The sequence below is a fragment of the Camelina sativa genome, chromosome 14 (genome assembly GCF_000633955.1).
Source record: "Camelina sativa cultivar DH55 chromosome 14, Cs, whole genome shotgun sequence".
In the NCBI taxonomy this organism is placed as follows: domain Eukaryota; kingdom Viridiplantae; phylum Streptophyta; class Magnoliopsida; order Brassicales; family Brassicaceae; genus Camelina; species Camelina sativa.
This window is the reverse complement of record NC_025698.1, coordinates 5,720,256-5,741,248: the sequence shown is the minus strand read 5'-3', so window position 1 is coordinate 5,741,248 and position 20,993 is coordinate 5,720,256. Positions and strand designations below refer to the sequence as shown.

Sequence of the window (20,993 nt, the reverse complement as noted above, 5' to 3'; positions counted from 1 at the left end):
AACGAGAAAATTCCAATATTTTACTTTAGAGACTCTTTTCAATTTTCATGAATCACTTTGACAACAACAACAACTACAAATCTTCACAAACCAGTTAATTCTTAATTATATCCTTACCGAAGTCATTAACCAAACAGTTTTAAACTATTCACTTGCAAAAGCCACTTGATTTTTTTTTTTTTTAATTACAACCTCACAAGACAAGACAAAACATAAACCCCACCAATTTTATAACTGCCTTATTCAACGTACGTAATTAACCTCCTAATGGGCTACAGATGCTTATTAAACTCTTGTCGCTTTTATTACATTCCTTGACCGTACGGTCTTCAACTAATTCTTCCTCGTCGCTGACGCAATGCTTGCAGACCACCTTGCACTTAACCACACTCCCATAGACGTAAAAACCAGGCTGAACCATTGCTCTAACCAGACTCTTAAACCTTTCCCCACCAGTTTCCTCCATGTATATCGGATCAAACCGGTCATCTTTCTCCACGCGGAAGATTTGCAGACCCGGGTTCACCGAATTAGCCAACAGATGAACCAACCACACACTCTTCGACGCACCAAAGAAGGCCTACAGAACAACAAAAAAACAAACCGGTTCAATCCAATTAGTTTTGAAATAAATCATTATAAACCGCCCGGTTTAACGCTTGGCTTACCTGTAAAAGCGGTTCAGGCCAAGCTCGGTTCCAGCAAAGCATCGAAACGACGTCGCTCATTTTCCGGTCACAGAATCGGCTAAACTCCTCGGAGAAATGCTTCGTTCCTCTGCTCAACACCTCATCCCACGTGAGCTCCATCAACACATTGAACGAAGCGTAATTGGATTCACAACGATCAATCGGGTTCAAAATCCGGGTCGACCCGTTAGTCTGAAACCCGGAAGCTTCGAAATCCTCAAAGAAGGCTCTGCTCAGAATCGCTTCGAGGTAAAAGATCAGACTTTTAGGGTTCTTCGCGAAAGAGTTGATCTTTACATCGAAAGGTTGAAGAAGAAGAGAGAGTCTCTCGTAGACTTTCCCACCGACGGTTCGTAGCTGCGAGGCGAGAGATCTGCTCAAAGCTCTGATGGAAGATCGAGATTCCGATACAGAGACGAGGAACTGCTGAATGATCCTGTCGTTGAACCCGTCTTTACGAATCGGAACACTCTGTTTCTTGTTGCTACACTCATCAAGACCCGATTTGAGATTGTGGCAATAAATCTCGAGCTTGTTGAGCTTCTTCTCGAGCTCTGCCATGGATGACTTCAACCTTGAAGCTTCTATAACCGCGTCTTCTTTCTTTTTCGTGGCTTGGATCAGTTTATGAGAAAGCTCCGCCACGGCTAACCGCCACTGCTCTTCTCTCGAAGCGTCAGCGGCAGAGGAGGATGAAGAGCGGGGAGGAAGCGAAGCCGTGGCGGAGGAAGGTTTGGGGCTCCTCCGTGTGAGGGATTGGAAGATGGATTTGATTATTAGATTGGGGCTGGAGATGAAGGAAGGGTTGTTGTGGCTTTCGAGAGGTACGACTGAGAATTTGTCACGGTGAGAGTGGTGAGGTCGACACTTGTTGCAAGAGACGGCGCCTCCGTCGTCTTCGTCGTTGTCGTCGTGACGTTTTCTGTTTGAGGGTTTTCCGTTGTGGTGGAGAGGTGTTAGAGTGTGTTGGTGGTTGTTGTTACGGCGGTGGTTTGGTGTGGCGGAAGAACCACCGTCGCTACTTGGGGTTGCTCTGTTTTTGTATCTTTCTTCTTGTAGGTCTTCTTCTTCGCATTCTAGAATCTGAAAAGAACAGAGAAAAATGAAAATTATGCCAAATTGAGCGGAAAAAAAACAAAAACTTTGGATTTGTAAATGAGAGATTCGAGATTCTAATGGAATCATTGAGATCAAAGGAAGAAACTTTAGAACGAAAAGGTTACAGTTCTTGCTTCTTTCGACTTTTCCTCCATCTTCTCGAGACTAATAATTGTGGGTTTAAGGTTTAACACGTAGGTAAACACTCAAGAACAAGAAAATTCTAGCTAAACTCAAATCAATTCTACAAAAAATTTGAAAGGAAAAAACAAAAACTTTAATTTGTTACAGAGCTAAGACAAATTTAAGGTCTGTGTGGTCTTCGTCTATGGTGAACAAAGTCTTGCGTTTTTTTCTCGGGAAACAAAGAAGAAGGATTTGAGAATGACTTACAGGAGTGAACTGAAGGGATTGGTGAAGAGATGGAACAGGAGATTTGGAAGGAGACGATGAAGACGAAGGAGCCATTTTTTTTTCCTTTGCTCGCTTTTTTTTTGGGTTTGCGTTAATATCTCACTTTTTTTTTATATATACACTATATCATATGATAATATAAATTATTTATCAAGTCAATTTTGTAAAATGAATAATTTAAAGAGGAGTACTAGAATAGTGATGATTATTTTTTCTTTTGTTTTTTTTTTTTGCCTGTAAGTTTTGGTCAAATATTAAAGTTTGTTTCCATCTTAGTCGTTCAAGCTCAATACCAAAATGAAGACTATGCTCTTACTAGTCATGTTTTGTTGTCCAGAACAAATACATTTGAATCACATATTATTTTCCCCAAAACAAATTCCTCTATTATTCAACAGTACATTCATTAGAAAACAAGACATATTGTTTCTATAAAAATATATTTTTCTAAAAGTTTAAAAATTTTATATCGATCTAAAATTAACGCGTGTTAGAAAACCGTCAAAAACTTTATATTGCTATTTTTTGACACGTGGTTTTGAACTTTTGATAGAAAACGTAAAGAATCCAACTATTATTTATGAGATCATTTAATTACAAACTTACAAATCTGTTTTAGATAAAAATATTGTATCGATATAAAATTAACGCGTGTTAGAAAACCGTCAAAAACTTTATATTACTCTTTTTTGACATGTGGTTTTGAACTTTCGATAAAAACGAAGAGAATCCAACTTTTATTTCCACACTTTTAAATAAAATAGAACTTATTTAATTCACATTAAAAATAACAATTTGAAATTATCATATAGAATGGTTTTATCTTTTGGAATAACTATATATATCAAGATAAAAATCGGTTTTAATCTTTTTAAAAAAAAATTTTTTGAATGAATGTAAAATTTTAGTCAAACTAAAAAAAAAACTGTTTTACATCTATCCTGTGACTTTGTGTATATCAGATAAATTTCATAGTATAGATATAGTTTTGTAAATGATCATCATTCAGCATTTGTTTTGTTTCATCGGCTGTACCAACATAATTGTGCTTAACTTTGTATTCGCTCTACCTGTGTCACTTTTTTTTTTTTTTCAATTTTGTAACTCAAATATCTAAATTTACGTGTGTGCGTGTGTGTGTATGACTATATATATATATCAAGTGTAATGATTATAGTTTCCTTGGATATGTAAAAGAGATGTTTAATCAGGTTTCTCTTTTTCTGTTTTTCTCACCATCAATTTTGTTCATCTCGTCAGCTTGTGATCATTTCTTCTGAAACAATCAGAGTATTTTGCTAAAAGCTAGTAGGAGTATTTACATTTCACTCAATGCCCACAAATTTTATATGTATTTATGAGCTCTTAAAGAGAATCTATAGTACATACTTACACATTTTACAATAACGTACATGTAGACTATTAATCCCAAGTGCCCACTCAATTTTATGTTTTGAAACATACGGTTGGCTGTCATTGGTTACATTGATTTGAATTCCATGTATTAATTTGTGAACAAATATTTGGAAATATAAAAAAAACAAATTACAAACAAAGCTATACGTAAACGTAGGTGTATAGTCATGGGTGTAACGACAATCTCATGTCGGTAATTAAAAGAGTTTACTCACCGTATAATTTGATTTCGATGTCTTGGTGAACGTATTTACTTGGAATTATACATAAGTACAAACAAAGCTATACGTAAACGTAGGTGTATAGTTACGGGAGTAACGACAATCTCATGTCAGTAAAAAAAGAAGAGATTTATAAGCACTTTTTTTTCTTCTTTTTTCAATCTTTTCCTTTTTATAGAAATGTACAAAAAAATTTGCTTTCAGTAAATGCACATTGGGTTGCAAATAGATTTGATGTTTGTAAGTTTTGGTGTATCTAATTAATTATGTTACCATTCAGATCCCATTACAGTGGAAACTGNAAAAAAAAAAAAAAAAAAAAAAAAAAAAAAAAAAAAACAGCTTATAGCGAAGACTAAAAAAAAAAAAAAGACTAATTCAATAATCAAAATGCAAATCCTATCTTTAGCTTCAAGTTTTGTAAGGATAACCCTAAAAAAGGAATTTCATTTTCTTAAATGATTCCACATGCCTTTGATTGTTTTCTAATGTGATTTCGTTAGGTTAGAGCTCCGGTTGGTACGAGTAAAAACCTATTATACCTTACAATATTATTGATTTAGTGATGTAAAATATTCACCGTTAAAATTCACCACTCCACAATTTTTCACAGCGTACTGATGCTTCTTGAAGTTATACCATTATATTCATTACATGTATCTACCATTGTGATTGATAGCTAGATGTTTGTTTTTCATTAATAAACATATAAAGATATGAAGTTCCATAATTCATGAGAGAGCTCGTGAGCATGTATGTAAGAAAAACATACACATCAAATCGCTTAAAATGAAGATATCAACTTTTGAATTTATGATTTGTTGCTTAGTAATAAATATAGAGTAGGGGGAATTGTCACATTAAATTTTTTTGAGAAGAGCAACAAATGCAAATCCAGCTACCACATTTATGATATTGGTTGACCCACATTACCAAACAAAAACATCTTTTGGCCTATGACTCGTTAGATTTGTGTGCATTATTCATTGGGTCAGTCTTCTCTTTCAGCTCCCACAACTTACTTTAATTCTCATTCTATATTTCATGTGATTGTTGTTTTGAAATGAATACATAAGCATGAGAATTGAGAAAGTAAGGGGAAAAAAAGCATTTTGATTAATGTAGTTTTCAGCATACTAAGGTATTAGTCAATGCTAAGTTGCTAACTAAAGGATTCAATTCATGTAGAATCAAAACCAATATATGGCATATATGTAGCGGTAAAACATGAAGGTTATAACAATCATTCAACTCATAGTTCACCTAGAATGGTAATCACAAGATTCAAAAACGGATATTAAGTATCTATAATCTATTGGAGTACGTGATTTATCGAATGTATATATCATGCTTGAAGTTTTGATTAGGAAAAGAAAAAGCTTAGCTAATTAATACACAATGACACAAAAGTGAGGAAACAAGGGGCGTGTGATGGTAATAAATGGGAGAAAGAGAGGGTAAGATAGTCTGAAAGCTCATAATTATTTTAAATGGGGATTTTGGATTTGGGCTCTGAAAAATGGCTGACTTTGCGTGACATGTCTCTGTTCGCACCGGTTGGATCATGTGCACGTGACGCACTTCTTACCTCTCCTCCCTTCCTTTCTCATTTATTTCTCCTTTTTTTCTTGATCAACATTTTGGCCTTTTTTTACAAATAAAAAATATTAATGAAACGCATGATAATAATGGTCAGACGGACCTGCTCAGGATCCGGACAGCCCAACACCGCAGGGAACTAGGGTTCACGACAAACGCCAAACGTCATCTGTTTTTTTATTTTCATTGCCCATGTTTGTATTTTTCTGAACGTACGCGTATCACTTTTTTCAGTCATTTGTTTCTTCACTTTTGTATTATTAAACTTTTTGTGTTTATATTTGAGAATAATACAAAAAAAAAACTATCCATAATTAGCATATGTTTATTTTTAGATGGTTAGGTTTTGTGTTGATTGATTAGAGTTTAGCCAGTAAAGTCCAACCAAAAGCATTTTAAGAGCATAGAAGCCAAAACCATGAAAGGAATTGGATTAAACCATAGCGATATTACCCTTCTAACCGGTAAATTAATATCTCGACAAACTAAACCGGGAGCTAAACCATTATATGCTTGCTTCTATCTCTTGTCCCTTTGATTTCTCGTGACATTATCGACATTGAAACCTCAAACTGGAAAATGGCACGAGTCCATGACTCGATCGACGTGAGTTTATTTACTATGATTTTGTTTTATTCGAAGTTAATCTAAATCTGGTTGGAGTATGTTATACTATTCCACATTAGATGCAGAAAAAATATCATCGTATAACAAAAACGACATAAATCAATCTAGCTATCAATTGCTAATTAGTTTTGAAGTTAGAAGCATATGATTCATAAAATGCTTTAGAATGATGACTGATCTAATGGATTATTCCCACTTTGTTAGTGGTATTTGCATGAATGATGTGATGTTTCCGTTCTCATCTTAAAAAACTTGTAAATATAGATCTGACATAATATTTAAAGAAGATACGTTAATCAACTTATAAAATGGATATCCCCGTCGGTAACCGGACCTCCAAATCACTTTAGGTCGTTTTCTTAAGCACTGATGTGGGAACCCAATTACTTTTCTTGAAGGAAAAGTCAAGTATATGATTATAGTATACTAAAGAGGTTGTAATTATTCCTAAGTCATTGAGAGCACTACCAATGTAATGGGCTCAAGAACTCCTAAACAACTGTTTTAAGCCCATCACTCTATAGTGTTCTAGTGTTCATTCTGTCCCAACATGATAGATAAAGAGAAGAGAGGCAAGTGAAAAGCAATGAGAGACAGAGACACTAGTTTTGCTTAATCTGTTAACACATGTAAGCTTTCTTTACATAACAACGATCACATTTATAAGACAAACATGTTTTTCCCCAATTACAAGGACATCTATGGAATCATATGTACAAATACATATACATTAAGATCCAATAAACTATGTCTCACAATTGTATCTGTCTATTACTTTCTAGATACTAAACACATGTTCTTCTCCTGATCTCTGATCAACATGTGTGATCCATCTCCTCTTTCTATTCTCACTCTTCCCTGATGAGTTCCTAGCCGCAATATGAGCAATCTCAATACCTCCGGTGACCGGGAGAGTCACCGTCCTAACAACGTTCCGGTCTCTCAAAACCCGTCTCAAGCTCGAACACCCGTTTCTACAAACCACAACCGCTCCTCTGTTTCCAAACGCAGCGTTCCTCAACGCAGCAGCTGCGAACTCCTTGTTCCGCCAATCAACGACCAAGAAATCGATTCCTTGTAGCTCCTTCATGGCCTTTTCGGGTTCTTCAGCGACGATTGTCTCTGGTAAGTTCAAGGGAGATGAAGATGATTCTTGAATGGCTTGGAGATAAGCAGACTCTGATCTCGAGTTTTGTACTATACATATGTGTTTAGCGTTTGCGTGTTGGCTCGCTACGTTTAAGCCGATACTTAAAGCTATTCCGTCTCCGTCTGACCAAGTTTCAACAATCAGCTTCACGTTCCATCCCGCCGCCATCGCTGCTATTAGCTCCGCCGCATCCGGCGTTTCAAGATTCTCGCACTAAACAACACAAAAACAGGAAAAAAAATCTCAAATTTTACGAATATCTATCAAAACTAAGATCTGGGTTTTCCAAAAATGGGTTTCATCGTTTTGAATTGAAATTATTGGTTCTTGTGAATGATAAGAAACAGGGGTTGTTCCGGCACGATTCACCGGAAAACTAAAAATAAAAACTTACCGATTTGACGGTGTCGATATAAGCCTTGGATGCTGTTTCCGGAGACCAAACCAATTTCATTTTCTCTTTTTTTTTTTTTTCTTCTTCTTCTTCGCCTTCTCTCCTAGTCTCTCACGTTTCTTGGGTTCTTCTTCTTCTTTGTTTGGGTTTTAGCTTCAAGGTTGCTTTTTATAGACGACGTAGACAAATAAGAAAAGTCTTGTTTCATATTTTATGGATATGGCCCGTGTAGTTTAGTTTTGTTTTCTGATTTACCCCCAATACTATCGAATTTTAAAAATACCCCCAGATTTAGCTGTTAAAATCAGCGAGTGGACATAGAGAATGCGTCTGTTATGAATTAACTGAAAATAATTAAGAGTACTATTATCTTAGATTTTCGCGGTGTAAAGGTTAGATTTAGAAATTGTGTAATATTTGGGAGTGATAGGTAAATTTTCTAAGAGATTACTAAGTTTTGTTGTCTCATTCTTTTCTGTTTGAGTGTTTTCTAAAGATAAGGTTGTTTCTAGATTGTCGACGTTGACACTCTTCTAGACGAATTTGACATGTGTATCGTGTAGGCTAACGAGATTTTAACTAGTTAATCTTATATTTAGGCTTAAACGATTAATCTACTGTTTTTTGTTTTTGTTGAAGTAGTTAAGTTTTGAAGTTTTCATTCTCATACGGTAGTTTGGATTTAGTTAATATCACCCTACATCCTAATTCAAATAGAAAACAATGCTAATGAATAACATATATTTTACTAAATTTGGAAGACAAAACTAATACAAACTACTATGTTATATGTCAATATGTCATGATCGAACAAAACCGGATTTTATTTCATCGCCTAAGAAAACTAGAAGTGGATGATTAAGCTAACAAACAAAAGTTGTTCTCTACTAATGATGAAGGTATCAACATTTGAATATTCATTATATACACTTTGAGTTATCTTTTCTTAATTGGATATATATAATAGATAATGTTTCAATAGATCATTGATAAGGAGTGTTGATACTTTTTTTCAACCTAGAGATAATGGGGATTGTCATGGATAATGCAAAAATTTCAAACAAGTGAATCACACTCCAAAGAAAAGATATAAAGCATATATGGAACTCAAACATGTGAAACTAATTCAAGTGGAAGGGTGCCTTTTAAATCACATGATGATATCATATGCTATATACATTGATGGTGACCAATGCATTTAACCAAATTGTCTTTGTGCCCCATAAATCCAACTAGGTGGGACAAATCAAACCTTGTTTATAATTCCTATGTCACTTTGAAAACGACTCGATCGGCTAAGGCTTAAAGAAACTATTAATTAGGTCATGTTTATTCTTTCTATCCCACTTTCTCAACTCTTAATCATTTGTTTTATCGTGGAAGCGATTTCATTTGCCATACTTGTATGACCCCATACAAATTTTTTTTTGTGAAAAGCACTTAAAACACTAACCTTGCAAACCCACTCAAATGATCCTATTAATATTTAATTTGTAGCTAGCAAACATACGAAGACTTTATGGGGAAAAGGCGATCTTAGACTTTAAACTTCCACTAAGATGTTCACTGGTTCTCCCGCTACCTCCCGCAAACACTGCGTTTGCGGGTGGTAGCGGTTGCTAACGATTGGAACCAATCACATAAAACACTCTCAATCGCTTTCAATCGCTCCCAACTGCTTCAAACCACTGAATTTCAAAAGCTGCTTCCCGCAAGCGTTTGCGGTTGCGGGCGATTGCGGTTGGATTTATTTATTTATTTTTTATAAAAAAAATCAATGATAATGAAATTCTTTTGTGTTATATCTTCTATATAACCATTTTACTCATTTAGGACGGGAGAAAATGAAGTACGAATATGATTACAGAAATTATAAAATAAACAATTAGAAGAAAATAATATTCCAATTAACAATAACCCAAAAAACTTGATGTAAATTTAATGACACATCGCACATAAGTTCAAAAAAATCTAAATAAATATAATATTTCATCAGCATTTTTTTAAAAATAAGATTATTTGTGAAAAATATTAAAACAAATCACCAGTGACTCTTCTCAACTCTCACTTAACCATTCCTACCGATGCAACTACTGACCTATGATCTAAGAGAAAAGAGAAAAGATCTACGATCTAAAGCATATGTTTTGTCATTTATCAAATTACTTGATTAAAGTTTTGGTAAAAAGCCAAATGCATAAAGGAATAAGTATTTCAATATAAAAATTATTTGTTTTTTGAATAATTATTTTAGTATTTTTTAATAAATTTAAATTATAAATCAAGTTTAAATAATTTTTTTGTGTTTTTAAACATTTATATATAATATATCACATTTATTATGTTCCAACCGCTATTGCACCCGCTAGTCAACCAGTCGTAAACCTCCCGCAAACGCACCAATTTTAAACCGCTAAACCAGTCGTTCAAAACGTTTAATAACGCTTGAAAGTGCAACTGCTTACTTCCGCAATCTCCCGCAACCGTAACTGCAACCGCAGCATTTGAACGAGTGAGGCCGTAAGATGATTGGTTAGATAAAATTATATCAGTTTTTGCTTTGATCTCTAATTGAATAGCTAAAGTTTTTATTTTCAAAAGATAAATGGGCCAGATTTAGTTGGGCCTTGAATCTTGTATTTAAAACGGCATCGTACGAAACCTCTCTCGTTAAAAAGTTACACACGCCACACTCCGATCCCAATTTCGTTTTTGTACTGAAGAAGGAGAGAGAGAGAAACACCCGACCCGGAATCTGACCCGAAAACCCGGAAAAATCGAAGAATGGGGAAAGATGGACTGAGCGACGATCAGGTCTCGTCGATGAAGGAAGCGTTTATGCTCTTCGACACAGACGGAGACGGCAAAATCGCACCGTCGGAGCTCGGGATCCTCATGCGATCCCTCGGAGGAAACCCGACCCAAGCCCAGCTCAAATCCATCATCGCATCGGAAAGCCTCTCGTCACCGTTCGATTTCAACAGATTCCTCGATCTCATGGCGAAACACCTGAAGACGGAGCCGTTCGATCGCCAGCTCCGCGACGCGTTCAAAGTCCTCGATAAGGAAGGTACGGGGTTCGTGGCTGTAGCGGATCTGAGGCATATTCTCACCAGTATCGGAGAGAAGCTGGAGCCTAATGAGTTCGATGAGTGGATCAAGGAGGTGGATGTTGGATCCGATGGGAAGATCCGATATGAAGATTTCATAGCAAGGATGGTTGCTAAGTGAGATCTAATCTTCTTTTGTTATGAAAAATTTGAAATTTTTAAGAATTGAGAGATTCTTTGTTTTTTTGTCATTTTGTGGTTTTGCTTACTAACTTTATTATTGTTCTTCATGTTTGTTTGTTTTTTTTTTTCAATTTTAATGGAATATGATGTCTGTGTGATTCCTTTTTATCTTTATCTAATCTCTAAGAATTTGAAATTTCTAAAAAAAAAAATTTCTTTATGCCTTTGTGATTCCTTGGATTGGATCAAGTAGTCTAATCTGATTCCAATGTGCGTACTTTTGGGTTGTTGGATTTTGAAATGTATATGATTTAGATATCTAACAGTGACTTTCATAAGCTCTTTTTTTTGTGTGTGTGTGTGTGTTTGGATGACTTGATTTCATGTTTGTGCATCATATATAAGCTAGTCATAGTTAAGCATGATAGCTTTTACTGATTGAGATCCTACCATTCTCGGTCACTGCCTAGGACTGTGTTATGCTGGTATTTCATATGGAAAGTAAATGATTTGGAGATCTTGTTGTTGTTCTTACGATATTCTTCGCACGATTTTCATATGCTGTTGGGTTTCGCTATGTTGTTTTCGCTTTTGCGATTGAATGTTGTAAATGGATAACATAGAAGTTCGTCATTGTTTTTAAGGCAATCACTTTTTAGCTTATGGCACTGTAGTTCAGTTATACTTGTTATGGTAGTTTTCTTGCTTGTTATGGTAGATTTTGACATAGTAGTTCAGGCGAAACCGAAATTTCGAACTGATGCAGGTTTCATTTTGATTAGGTAGATGCAAACTTTGCATGTTCCTGTGACTTCCTACTACCATGATTTATGTGAAGATCCAAATCTCTCAAAACAATATATCCGTTAATGAATTATGAATACCACTTGTGTAACTTGTAAATCATAAGAAGTTAACAAGTATTGTAGTGGTGAAAAGAAAAGAAAATATTTAAACACGAGAATGATACCCAAAATTTCGGTTCAGTACAACCTGTGACTCGGTTAACATACAATGTCCGGTTTAGATCGGGTAAATAAGAACACTGACACCAATAGTCAATGAAATGAAAACAAGGCTCTTTAATCCCGAGTTTATGGAGTCTCCCTGGCACGAAATGAGAACTTCAATGAAAGGAGGCAGGTATGTTCCATTATCAAAACTAAAATACCTTGTATGATTTATTTACCGATGCTGAGGGAGCATCTACATGTGTCCGTTACCATTCATGTTTGAGGAAAAGCTGAGAAAGCTTCCTTTGATTCGAAGAGTGTTGTCAGGATTGAAGAAGTTGTCATCCACTCTACTCATCTGTCTTTGTATAGTCCACTTGTGTGTGAGATACAAGGTAATTGTAATATTGTATAAGGCTGATAAACAAATAAAGCTTCCATTGGAGTCTAGTAGTTGAGCTATTTTTCTCTTACCTACCTTTTGTTTCTTTTTGTTTACAGTTTTTTCTGAATGATTCTTGGAATGTGTGTGCAAGTGTTTTTTTCTAATTAACCACTCTAATATTGTTTTGCTTGTACTCTTTGGCTTGTTGAGTGTGTGTGTTTTGCCGGAGTGTTCATTGAAAAATCTTAAAAATCCTCATCAATGAGATTTCGAGCTAATAATGAGAGAGACATACATCCACGACACCGTTTTGATATTTTGGGCCATAGGCCCTCTCTTCTTAATGGATCCAAAGATATGGCTCCTGCACCACGTGAAGACATAGGTGACTCTGTCACTGCTGGGATCTGGGGAAGATGAATCAAATTGAACATAGATTCGTCTCGTTCTGTGTCTGTATTTTTTTCATTCATCACTGATAAGTTTGTTGCTCCTCTGTCTCAGTGTCGTGTGATCATCAAGTTTGTTAAGGGTTACGAGCCAACCAAAGGGGGAGTCATAATGTCATACTCTCATCAAAGATGGATTCGGGATTACGCATCTGTACGTATGGTCGAAGTAGGCAAAACCTCACCTTTCCAGCAGATCAACCATGAATTTTTTTTGAACTGATATGCTTGAGATTTGAGTAAGATTTTGCCTCCTCCGCCCATACCATACCTTTCCTTAATCCTGAGTCCATCTCTGGTGGGTAACTTACTGGAGTTCAAATCTGAGAAAGCCCTCTGCTTTTGGAAAGGTTAGACTTTTCAATTACTTTGCCTAATCTGAAGACTTTTTACACTTAAAAGATTTCACTGATCTGAAATGTTTATGGATTGCATCTTGCCATTGCTTGAATGCGTGTTTTGTTGCAGAGGGAGGTAAAATCTTGCTGTTCCTAAGCCATCATACGATTGAGTTCATGCTTCAGTTCTTGGTTGGTTGGGAAAAGCCATGACTTCCGTGTTCCAGAGCTATTAGTTCAGGTACTCATTTCAAACATTACGGTTATCTGATTCTGCATCGACCTTATGTGCTATGTATTCATGTGAATGAAGCTCTTTTGCGAATAACTTTTTTTATATTGTACTGATGACTGAGCCAGTTCCTGTAATTTGTTAAGACAAAGTTAACTTATCTGCTAAGGTGTAATTAACAGCGCTGACTATTTTTGGTATGGTTTTACGAATTAACTTGTTGTGCCTTTGAAAAAGACGGGGTTGTATTAAGCGTCAAAAATACAGATGAAGATCTGTTTTCGTTGGCAATTTCCTCATTTATTTATAGTAGAAATGAAAGTGACATAGCTACTGTAGTCGTTTCTACAACTGTCATCTTCTTTGGATTTTTGCTATATTACATATGAATTTGATGCTACCATACAAAAGAAGAAGACTTTGACTCATTCTAACAATTTTTTTTTCCTGCAAATTTCTTAGATGGGGAGAGTTATTTCTTGTCTTTCCATCTAATCTTTTCACATCTCATTTACTAATTATCAGTCTAAGATTAAGGTTCCTCGTTGCATATGTGAATCTTTCTTTGTGTGTCAAGTGCAAGATGGGTGGTTGTGTCTCTGTCCAAGTGTCATGCGATCAATTGTTGAACCATCTTTGTAAATGCTTTTGCAGAAAACTTAGTTTTATTCATAATCTCAAGGAGAATCTCACGGCTCTGGAGGAAGCCATGGAAGATCTCAAGGCTGTACGAGCTGATCTGCTATGTAAGGTGCAGACAGCAGAAGAAAGAGGTCTTCAAAGACTTCATCAAATCAAGGTATGGCTTAAGAGAGTCAAGACTATTGAATCCCAATTCAATGATCTAAATAGTAGTAGAACTGTTGAACTTCAAAGGTTGTGTTTTTATGGTGCGAGCTCCAACAACTTAAGATTGAGCTATTGCTACGGGAAAAAGGTTTTCGTGATGTTGAATGTGGTTCAAGACTTAAAATCTAAAGGGTTTTTTGAAGAGGTGGCTCATGCAGCTGTGAGAGCTATGGCTGAGGAAAGGCCTCTACAGCCTACGATTGTTGGTCAGGAAACAATTCTTGAAAAGGCATGGAACCACCTCATGGATGATGGAACCAAGATTATGGGTCTCTATGGGATGGGTGGAGTAGGAAAAACAACTCTTCTCACTCGGATCAACAATAGGTTTTGTGACACCGATGATGGCGTTGAGATAGTCATTTGGGTTGTGGTGTCTGGTGATCTACAAATACACAAGATACAAAAAGAGATTGGCGAGAAAATAGGATTTAAAGGCGTGGAATGGAACCAGAAAAGTGAAAACCAGAAGGCAGTTGACATACACAATTTTCTAAGCAAAAAGAGATTTGTGTTGCTTTTAGATGACATATGGAAGAGAGTGGAACTAACCGAGATTGGAATCCCGAATCCAACAAGTGAAAGCGGATGCAAAATAGCATTCACCACTCGCTGTCAAAGTGTATGTGCAAGCATGGGGGTTCATGATCCGATGGAAGTCCGATGTTTAGGTACAGTTGATGCGTGGGATTTGTTCAAGAAAAAAGTTGGGGAAATCACATTAAGAAGCCACCCTGACATTCCCGAAATCGCAAGAAAAGTTGCTCGAGCATGTCGTGGCTTGCCACTAGCGCTAAACGTCATTGGAGAGACAATGGCATGCAAGAAGACAACTCAAGAATGGGATCATGCAGTAGACGTTTTAACTACATATGCTGCAAATTTTGGTGCTGTGAAGGAGAAGATTCTTCCTATTTTGAAGTACAGCTATGATAATCTGGAAAGTGAGAGCGTCAAATCTTGTTTTAAATATTGCTCTCTGTTTCCTGAAGATACATTGATAGAAAAAGAGAGGCTGATAGATTATTGGATTTGCGAGGGATTCATTGATGAATATGAAAGTAAAGAAGGAGCTGTAAACAAAGGCCATGTGATACTTGGCAATCTTGTGCGTGCCTCTTTATTGGTGGAAGGAGAAAATTTCAACAACAAGTCATATGTGAAGATGCATGATGTGGTTCGTGAGATGGCCCTATGGATAGCATCTGACATCAGGACGCAGAAAGAAAATTGTATTGTACGAGCTGGTGTTGGGTTAAACGAATTACCAAAGGTGAAGGATTGGAAAGTGTTGAGAAGGATGTCATTGGTGAATAATAGGATTAAAGAGATAAATGGCAGCCCTGAGTGTCCGAAACTTACAACTTTGTTCCTTCAAGATAACCGCCTTCTGGTAAATATCTCTGGGGAGTTCTTCCGGTGTATGCCAAGGGTAGTTGTATTGGATCTATCATGGAATGTCAATCTCAAAGGGTTACCGGAGCAAATATCAGAGTTGGTTTCATTGCGATATCTTGACTTGTCAGATTCAAGCATAGGGAGATTGCCAGTTGGTTTACTAAAGTTGAAAAAGCTAGTGCATCTGAATCTAGAGTCTATGTTGTGCCTTGAGAGTGTTTCAGGGATTGATCATTTGCCGAGTCTGAAGACGTTGAGGCTACTAAATTTGAGAATGTGGCTAACTATAAGCTTACTGGAGGAGCTAAAACGCTTGGAGAATTTAGAAGTTCTAACCATAGAGATCACGTCAAGTTCAGCATTGGAACAAATGTTATGCTCTCACAGGTTGGTGAGATGTCTTCAAAAGGTATCTATTAAATTTCTCGACGAAGAATCAGTCAGAATATTGACGTTGCCATCTATAAGCGATCTCCGGGAAGTCTTCATAGGAGGATGTGGAATGCGGGAGATATCGATAGAAAGGAACACAAGTCTGACAAGCCCAAGCTTTCCAAATCTATCCAAAGTTCTAATAGCTGGTTGCAATGGTCTTAAGGATTTGACGTGGTTGTTGTTTGCTCCAAACCTCACTCATCTCAATGTTTGGAACTCACGCCAAGTAGAAGAGTTAATAAGCCAAGAGAAAGCAGCCAGGGCTGGTATTGTTCCTTTCAGGAAACTAGAATACCTGCACTTGTGGGATTTACCTGAACTGAAGAGTATATATTGGAGTCCTTTGCCTTTTCCATGTCTAAATAGGATCAATGTACAAAACAAGTGTCGAAAGCTGAGAAAACTTCCACTGGATTCTCAAAGCTGCATTGTAGCGGGTGAAGAACTACTTGTCATACAATATGGAGATGAAGAGTGGAAAGAAAGAGTCGAGTGGGAGGACGAAGCGACAAGACTCCGTTTTTTACCATCATGCAAGTTGGTTTTGTATAATCGATGAACGAAAGCAAAAAGCTTGAGAAAAAACAACGGTGATATTGTTAATATACTGCCTTATCGTTCCTTTCTTAATACTCTTAGACTCTTGGTCTTAGACCACTGTCTTTGTTTTGTTACGCTTTGAAGTGTTCTTTGGATTTGAACTTTGTATGAATTTCATCTCCCTTTGTTTTGTTCTAATCTAAAAGTGTTCTACCGGTTCTTTAGAAGATTAAAATGGTGTATTCATATACTAAAATGGTGAAGGAGAAACAAAAATACTTAACATGCAGTTCAATACCTCCTCATGTATGTATTAAACAGAGTCCGGTTTAATGTCAAAAATCAGAAGGGAAAATAAGAAGATTGGGTCGAAGTTTCACATCATCAAATAGAAAACACATGACGATGTCATCTCGTTCTCGGCACCGCCTCCACCTCCGGCGGGAGCATCACCGTTTCAATCAACGGAATGGAGAACTCTTGTGCATGGGGGTAATATCGTCTTGATTTTGGTTTCAATCACTTACTTGTGTTTCTCAAAATTATTGGTTTGATGTTGTTTCGCTAAACTCTTCTTCTCTCTTAAAATCCAAGGAAGGAGAGGTTCGTGGTGCATCTGATGATAGGTTCTCCAGAAAGAAAAGGGTCAGTTTTGTTTGATGGATTGTAAAAATAATCCCTTTTTTTTTTTTTTTTAAATGTCGAAATGAAAAGGTTCTCGAGTTAGTCTTGGGTCAAGTAGCTCACCAACTCCCACAATTTTGTTCTTTGGCTTTTCGTATGGTTGAAATCAGGTTTTTTTCTGAGCTGTGAAATTTTAAGTCTTTGTCTGCTTTTGATTGTAATTTAATCTAAATGTTGTTTTATAAGCAGCTATATGAATTGCTGTTATGATTGTAGTGTTTTATTGTGTTATTTCGTATGTGGAATGTTATTGGATTTTTATGTTGGATTGTTTGAATGTGAGGTCTGACTTGTTTCTTGAAGAGGTGAAGTCTGTTCCTAAGCCATACAATTCACCAATCATCACCCATATGATGGAATTTATGGTTTTGTTTTTGGTCAGGAGAGCAGATGCATAAGCCATAAGTATCTATCTATCGTGTTTCAAATCGGTTTGATCAGGAACCAATTTCAAAAATGAGAGCCTCAAGTTCTCATCAGTCTTATTTTCATGAAATTCATTTAAAAAGAGATATTTATCAGGTTCTTGTGCTGCTTGGGAATCTCCAAAGTGAAGTTGATATACACGCAGGAATACAAATGGAGTTGCCAAGTAGGTTCATTCAGGTAATAATGTTGCTCGAATGCATCTAATGTTCTGTATCAAGTAGCGATTATATATATGTGTATGTTTTTCAATATTCTAGGGAAAAGGAACCAAAAAATCCAGAAAAAAAATAGTACTCTTTAAGACATTTCTACGAGACTTCTAACTTTTGTGTTTTGTCTTTTTTTGCATTGAAATTTCCTAATCGTGGAAAAGTGGAAAAGTCTAAATATTCTCATCAATTATGCATACAGTGACATCTTGTGTGGTTGAGAAAATCGATTATACTTCTCAATCTCCTCTGTTCACACTATTGAATAATTTTCACTCTCTCAATTGGGTTTCCAGTTTTGCTCTCTGAATCTCTCTTTTTTCTCTCTCTTTTCAGCAATGGGAGGTTGTTGCTCGGTCTCGTTACCATGCGATCAAGTCGTGAATCAAGTCTCTCAATGGTTAGGCCTCAGGGTAGGTTATATTCACAACCTCGCAGATAATCTAGCGTCTCTCAAGAAAACCATGGGACAACTCAAGGCAAAGCAAGAAGATGTGCAAGGAAGGGTACGCAGAGAAGAGTTCACAGGGCGTCATAAAAGACTTTCTCAAGTCCAGGTATGGCTTACCAATGTCCTGACCGTCGAGAAAAAATTCAGTGATCTGCTTAGCACTATGGACATTGAGCTTGAAAGGTTGTGTCTCTTTGGATATTGCTCTAAAAATGTGAAAATAAGCTATGTTTATGGGAAAAGGGTTATCCTGATGTTGAGGGAGATTGAGAGTCTTAATTCTCAAGGAGATTTTAATACGGTGACTGCCACTTCGATAGCTGAGGTTGAAGAGGTGCCTATTCAACCTACAATCGTTGGTCAGGAAACAATGCTCGAAAGGGTATGCAACCGTCTCATGGAAGACGGAGTAAAGGTTGTGGGTCTTTATGGCATGGGTGGAGTTGGCAAAACCACCCTTCTCACACAAATCAACAACAAGTTTCCTGAAAAATGTAGCGGATTTGGGATTGTGATATGGGTTGTGGTGTCTAGAACTCCGGTGATCCATAGGATTCAAGGAGAGATCGGCAAAAGACTAGGCTTTGTGGGCGAAGAGTGGGATAATAAACATGACGACCAGAGAGCTCTTGACATACACAAAGTTCTCCAGAGGCAAAAATTTGTGTTGTTGTTGGATGATATATGGGAGAAAGTTGATTTAAAAGCGCTCGGAGTCCCTTATCCAAGCAGACAAAATGGATGCAAAGTAGTCTTAACCACTCGTTCTAGAGATGTGTGTGGGCGTATGGGGGATGATGACCCGGTGGAAGTCAGTTGTCTAGAGCCCGACGAAGCCTGGGAATTGTTCCAAATGAATGTTGGAAAAAATACATTGAAAGGCCATCCAGACATACCTGAACTCGCAAGAAAAGTTGCTGGAAAATGCCGTGGCCTACCTTTAGCACTTAGTGTCATTGGCGAGACCATGACATGCAAAAGGATGGTACAAGAATGGCGTAGTGCAGTTGACGTTTTGAGTTCATATGCTGCAGAATTTTCTGGCATGGAAGACAAAGTTCTTTCAATTCTAAAGTATAGCTATGATAATTTAAACAAGGAGCCTGTGCAATCATGTTTCCTATATTGCTCTCTGTTTCCTGAAGATTATCGTATGGAGAAAGAGAGGTTGATAGACTATTGGATATGTGAGGGATTCATAGATGAAAATGAAAGTAGAGAAAGAGAACTAAGACAAGGTTATGAGATAATTGGTATCCTTGTCCGTGCATGTTTGTTGTTGGAGGAAGCAATCAATAAAGAACAAGTGAAAATGCATGATGTGGTTAGGGAGATGGCTCTATGGATATCATCTGACCTTGGGGAACATAAAGAACAGTGTATTGTGCAAGCCGGTGTTGGGTTACGTGAAGTACCGAAAGTCAAGAACTGGAGTTCTGTGAGAAGGATGTCACTGATGGAAAATGAGATTGTAACGATATCTGGCAGTCCTGAATGTGCGGAACTTACAACTCTGTTCCTTCAGAAAAACGATTCATTGCTACATATCTCGGATGAATTCTTCCGGTGTATCCCAATGCTAGTGGTTTTGGATCTATCAGGAAATTCACGTCTCCGGGAATTGCCAAAAGAAATATCTAAGTTGGTCTCCTTGCGGTATCTTGACTTGTCATGGACATACATGAAGCGGCTACCTGTCGGTTTACAAGAGTTGAAAAAGCTAAGATATTTGAGATTGGATTACATGAAGAGACTTAAGAGTATTTCAGGGATATCAAGTTTGTCAAGTTTGAGGAAATTGCAGCTTTTACAGTCTAAAATGTCGCTAGACATGAGCTTAGTGGAGGAGTTGCAGCTCTTGGAACACTTAGAAGTTGTAAACACAAGTATCAAGTCGAGCTTGGTTGGGGAGAAGTTAGTAAATGCTCCCAGGTTGGCTCAATGTCTTCAGATTGTAGTACTTAGAGGGCTTCAGGAAGAATCATCCGGAGTATTGACTTTGCCAGCTATGGATAATCTCCGTAAAGTCATCATGAGGAAGTGTGGAATGTGGGAGATAAAGATAGAGAGGACAACATTATCATGGAACAGAAGTCCCACATCTCAATGCTTTTCAAACCTCTCTACTNTGCTCTCTGTTTCCTGAAGATTATCGTATGGAGAAAGAGAGGTTGATAGACTATTGGATATGTGAGGGATTCATAGATGAAAATGAAAGTAGAGAAAGAGAACTAAGACAAGGTTATGAGATAATTGGTATCCTTGTCCGTGCATGTTTGTTGTTGGAGGAAGCAATCAATAAAGAACAAGTGAAAATGCATGATGTGGTTAGGGAGATGGCTCTATGGATATCATCTGACCTTGGGGAACATAAAGAACAGTGTATTGTGCAAGCCGGTGTTGGGTTACGTGAAGTACCGAAAGTCAAGAACTGGAGTTCTGTGAGAAGGATGTCACTGATGGAAAATGAGATTGTAACGATATCTGGCAGTCCTGAATGTGCGGAACTTACAACTCTGTTCCTTCAGAAAAACGATTCATTGCTACATATCTCGGATGAATTCTTCCGGTGTATCCCAATGCTAGTGGTTTTGGATCTATCAGGAAATTCACGTCTCCGGGAATTGCCAAAAGAAATATCTAAGTTGGTCTCCTTGCGGTATCTTGACTTGTCATGGACATACATGAAGCGGCTACCTGTCGGTTTACAAGAGTTGAAAAAGCTAAGATATTTGAGATTGGATTACATGAAGAGACTTAAGAGTATTTCAGGGATATCAAGTTTGTCAAGTTTGAGGAA

General features: G+C 37.0%; 5 protein-coding genes across 7 annotated transcripts; 3 read left to right on the top strand and 2 right to left on the bottom strand.

The window, feature by feature from the left end:
- On the bottom strand, positions 34–2,266 carry LOC104739884 (IRK-interacting protein-like). Its single transcript, XM_010460361.2, has 3 exons — positions 2,181–2,266; positions 669–1,772; positions 34–580 (listed from the first exon to the last, which is right to left on the bottom strand). The coding sequence occupies exons 1-3, from the start codon at positions 2,253–2,255 to the stop codon at positions 257–259; spliced, it is 1,503 nt and encodes a 500-aa protein (XP_010458663.1). The 5' UTR covers positions 2,256–2,266; the 3' UTR covers positions 34–256.
- On the bottom strand, positions 6,654–7,748 carry LOC104739883. Its single transcript, XM_010460360.2, has 2 exons — positions 7,609–7,748; positions 6,654–7,427 (listed from the first exon to the last, which is right to left on the bottom strand). Exons 1-2 carry the CDS (start codon positions 7,666–7,668, stop codon positions 6,843–6,845), a joined length of 645 nt encoding a protein of 214 aa, XP_010458662.1. The 5' UTR covers positions 7,669–7,748; the 3' UTR covers positions 6,654–6,842.
- On the top strand, positions 10,281–11,015 carry LOC104739882 (probable calcium-binding protein CML13). The gene has a single exon (XM_010460359.2). It carries the CDS (start codon positions 10,393–10,395, stop codon positions 10,837–10,839), a length of 447 nt encoding a protein of 148 aa, XP_010458661.1. The 5' UTR covers positions 10,281–10,392; the 3' UTR covers positions 10,840–11,015.
- LOC104739881 (probable disease resistance protein At1g12290) lies at positions 12,624–16,639 on the top strand. 3 transcript variants are annotated; one of them, XM_010460358.2, is made up of 3 exons: positions 12,624–12,978; positions 13,097–13,207; positions 13,853–16,639. In XM_010460358.2, the coding sequence occupies exon 3, from the start codon at positions 13,908–13,910 to the stop codon at positions 16,437–16,439; it is 2,532 nt and encodes an 843-aa protein (XP_010458660.1). In that variant the 5' UTR covers positions 12,624–12,978; positions 13,097–13,207; positions 13,853–13,907; the 3' UTR covers positions 16,440–16,639. The 3 variants fall into 3 exon arrangements, with proteins under 3 accessions (XP_010458660.1, XP_010458659.1, XP_019091769.1); XM_019236224.1 differs by lacking the exons at positions 12,624–12,978; positions 13,097–13,207 and having other exon boundaries at positions 13,916–13,997; positions 14,096–16,639; XM_010460357.1 differs by lacking the exons at positions 12,624–12,978; positions 13,097–13,207 and having other exon boundaries at positions 13,623–16,639.
- Positions 16,703–20,339, top strand: LOC104743260 (probable disease resistance protein At1g12280). Its single transcript, XM_010464364.2, has 3 exons — positions 16,703–16,912; positions 17,015–17,710; positions 18,079–20,339. The coding sequence occupies exon 3, from the start codon at positions 18,081–18,083 to the stop codon at positions 20,337–20,339; it is 2,259 nt and encodes a 752-aa protein (XP_010462666.1). The 5' UTR covers positions 16,703–16,912; positions 17,015–17,710; positions 18,079–18,080.

Coding starts and splice junctions, on each gene's coding strand:
- LOC104739882 (XM_010460359.2), top strand. CDS start 10,393: ATGGGGAAAGATGGACTGAGCGACGATCAGGTCTCGTCGATGAAGGAA.
- LOC104739881 (XM_010460357.1), top strand. CDS start 13,782: ATGGGTGGTTGTGTCTCTGTCCAAGTGTCATGCGATCAATTGTTGAAC.
- LOC104739884 (XM_010460361.2), bottom strand. CDS start 2,255: ATGGCTCCTTCGTCTTCATCGTCTCCTTCCAAATCTCCTGTTCCATCT. Junction 1,773..2,180: donor AATCCCTTCAGTTCACTCCT/GTAAGTCATTCT, acceptor TGTTCTTTTCAG/ATTCTAGAATGCGAAGAAGA. Junction 581..668: donor GGCCTGAACCGCTTTTACAG/GTAAGCCAAGCG, acceptor GTTGTTCTGTAG/GCCTTCTTTGGTGCGTCGAA.
- LOC104739883 (XM_010460360.2), bottom strand. CDS start 7,668: ATGAAATTGGTTTGGTCTCCGGAAACAGCATCCAAGGCTTATATCGAC. Junction 7,428..7,608: donor ATATCGACACCGTCAAATCG/GTAAGTTTTTAT, acceptor TGTGTTGTTTAG/TGCGAGAATCTTGAAACGCC.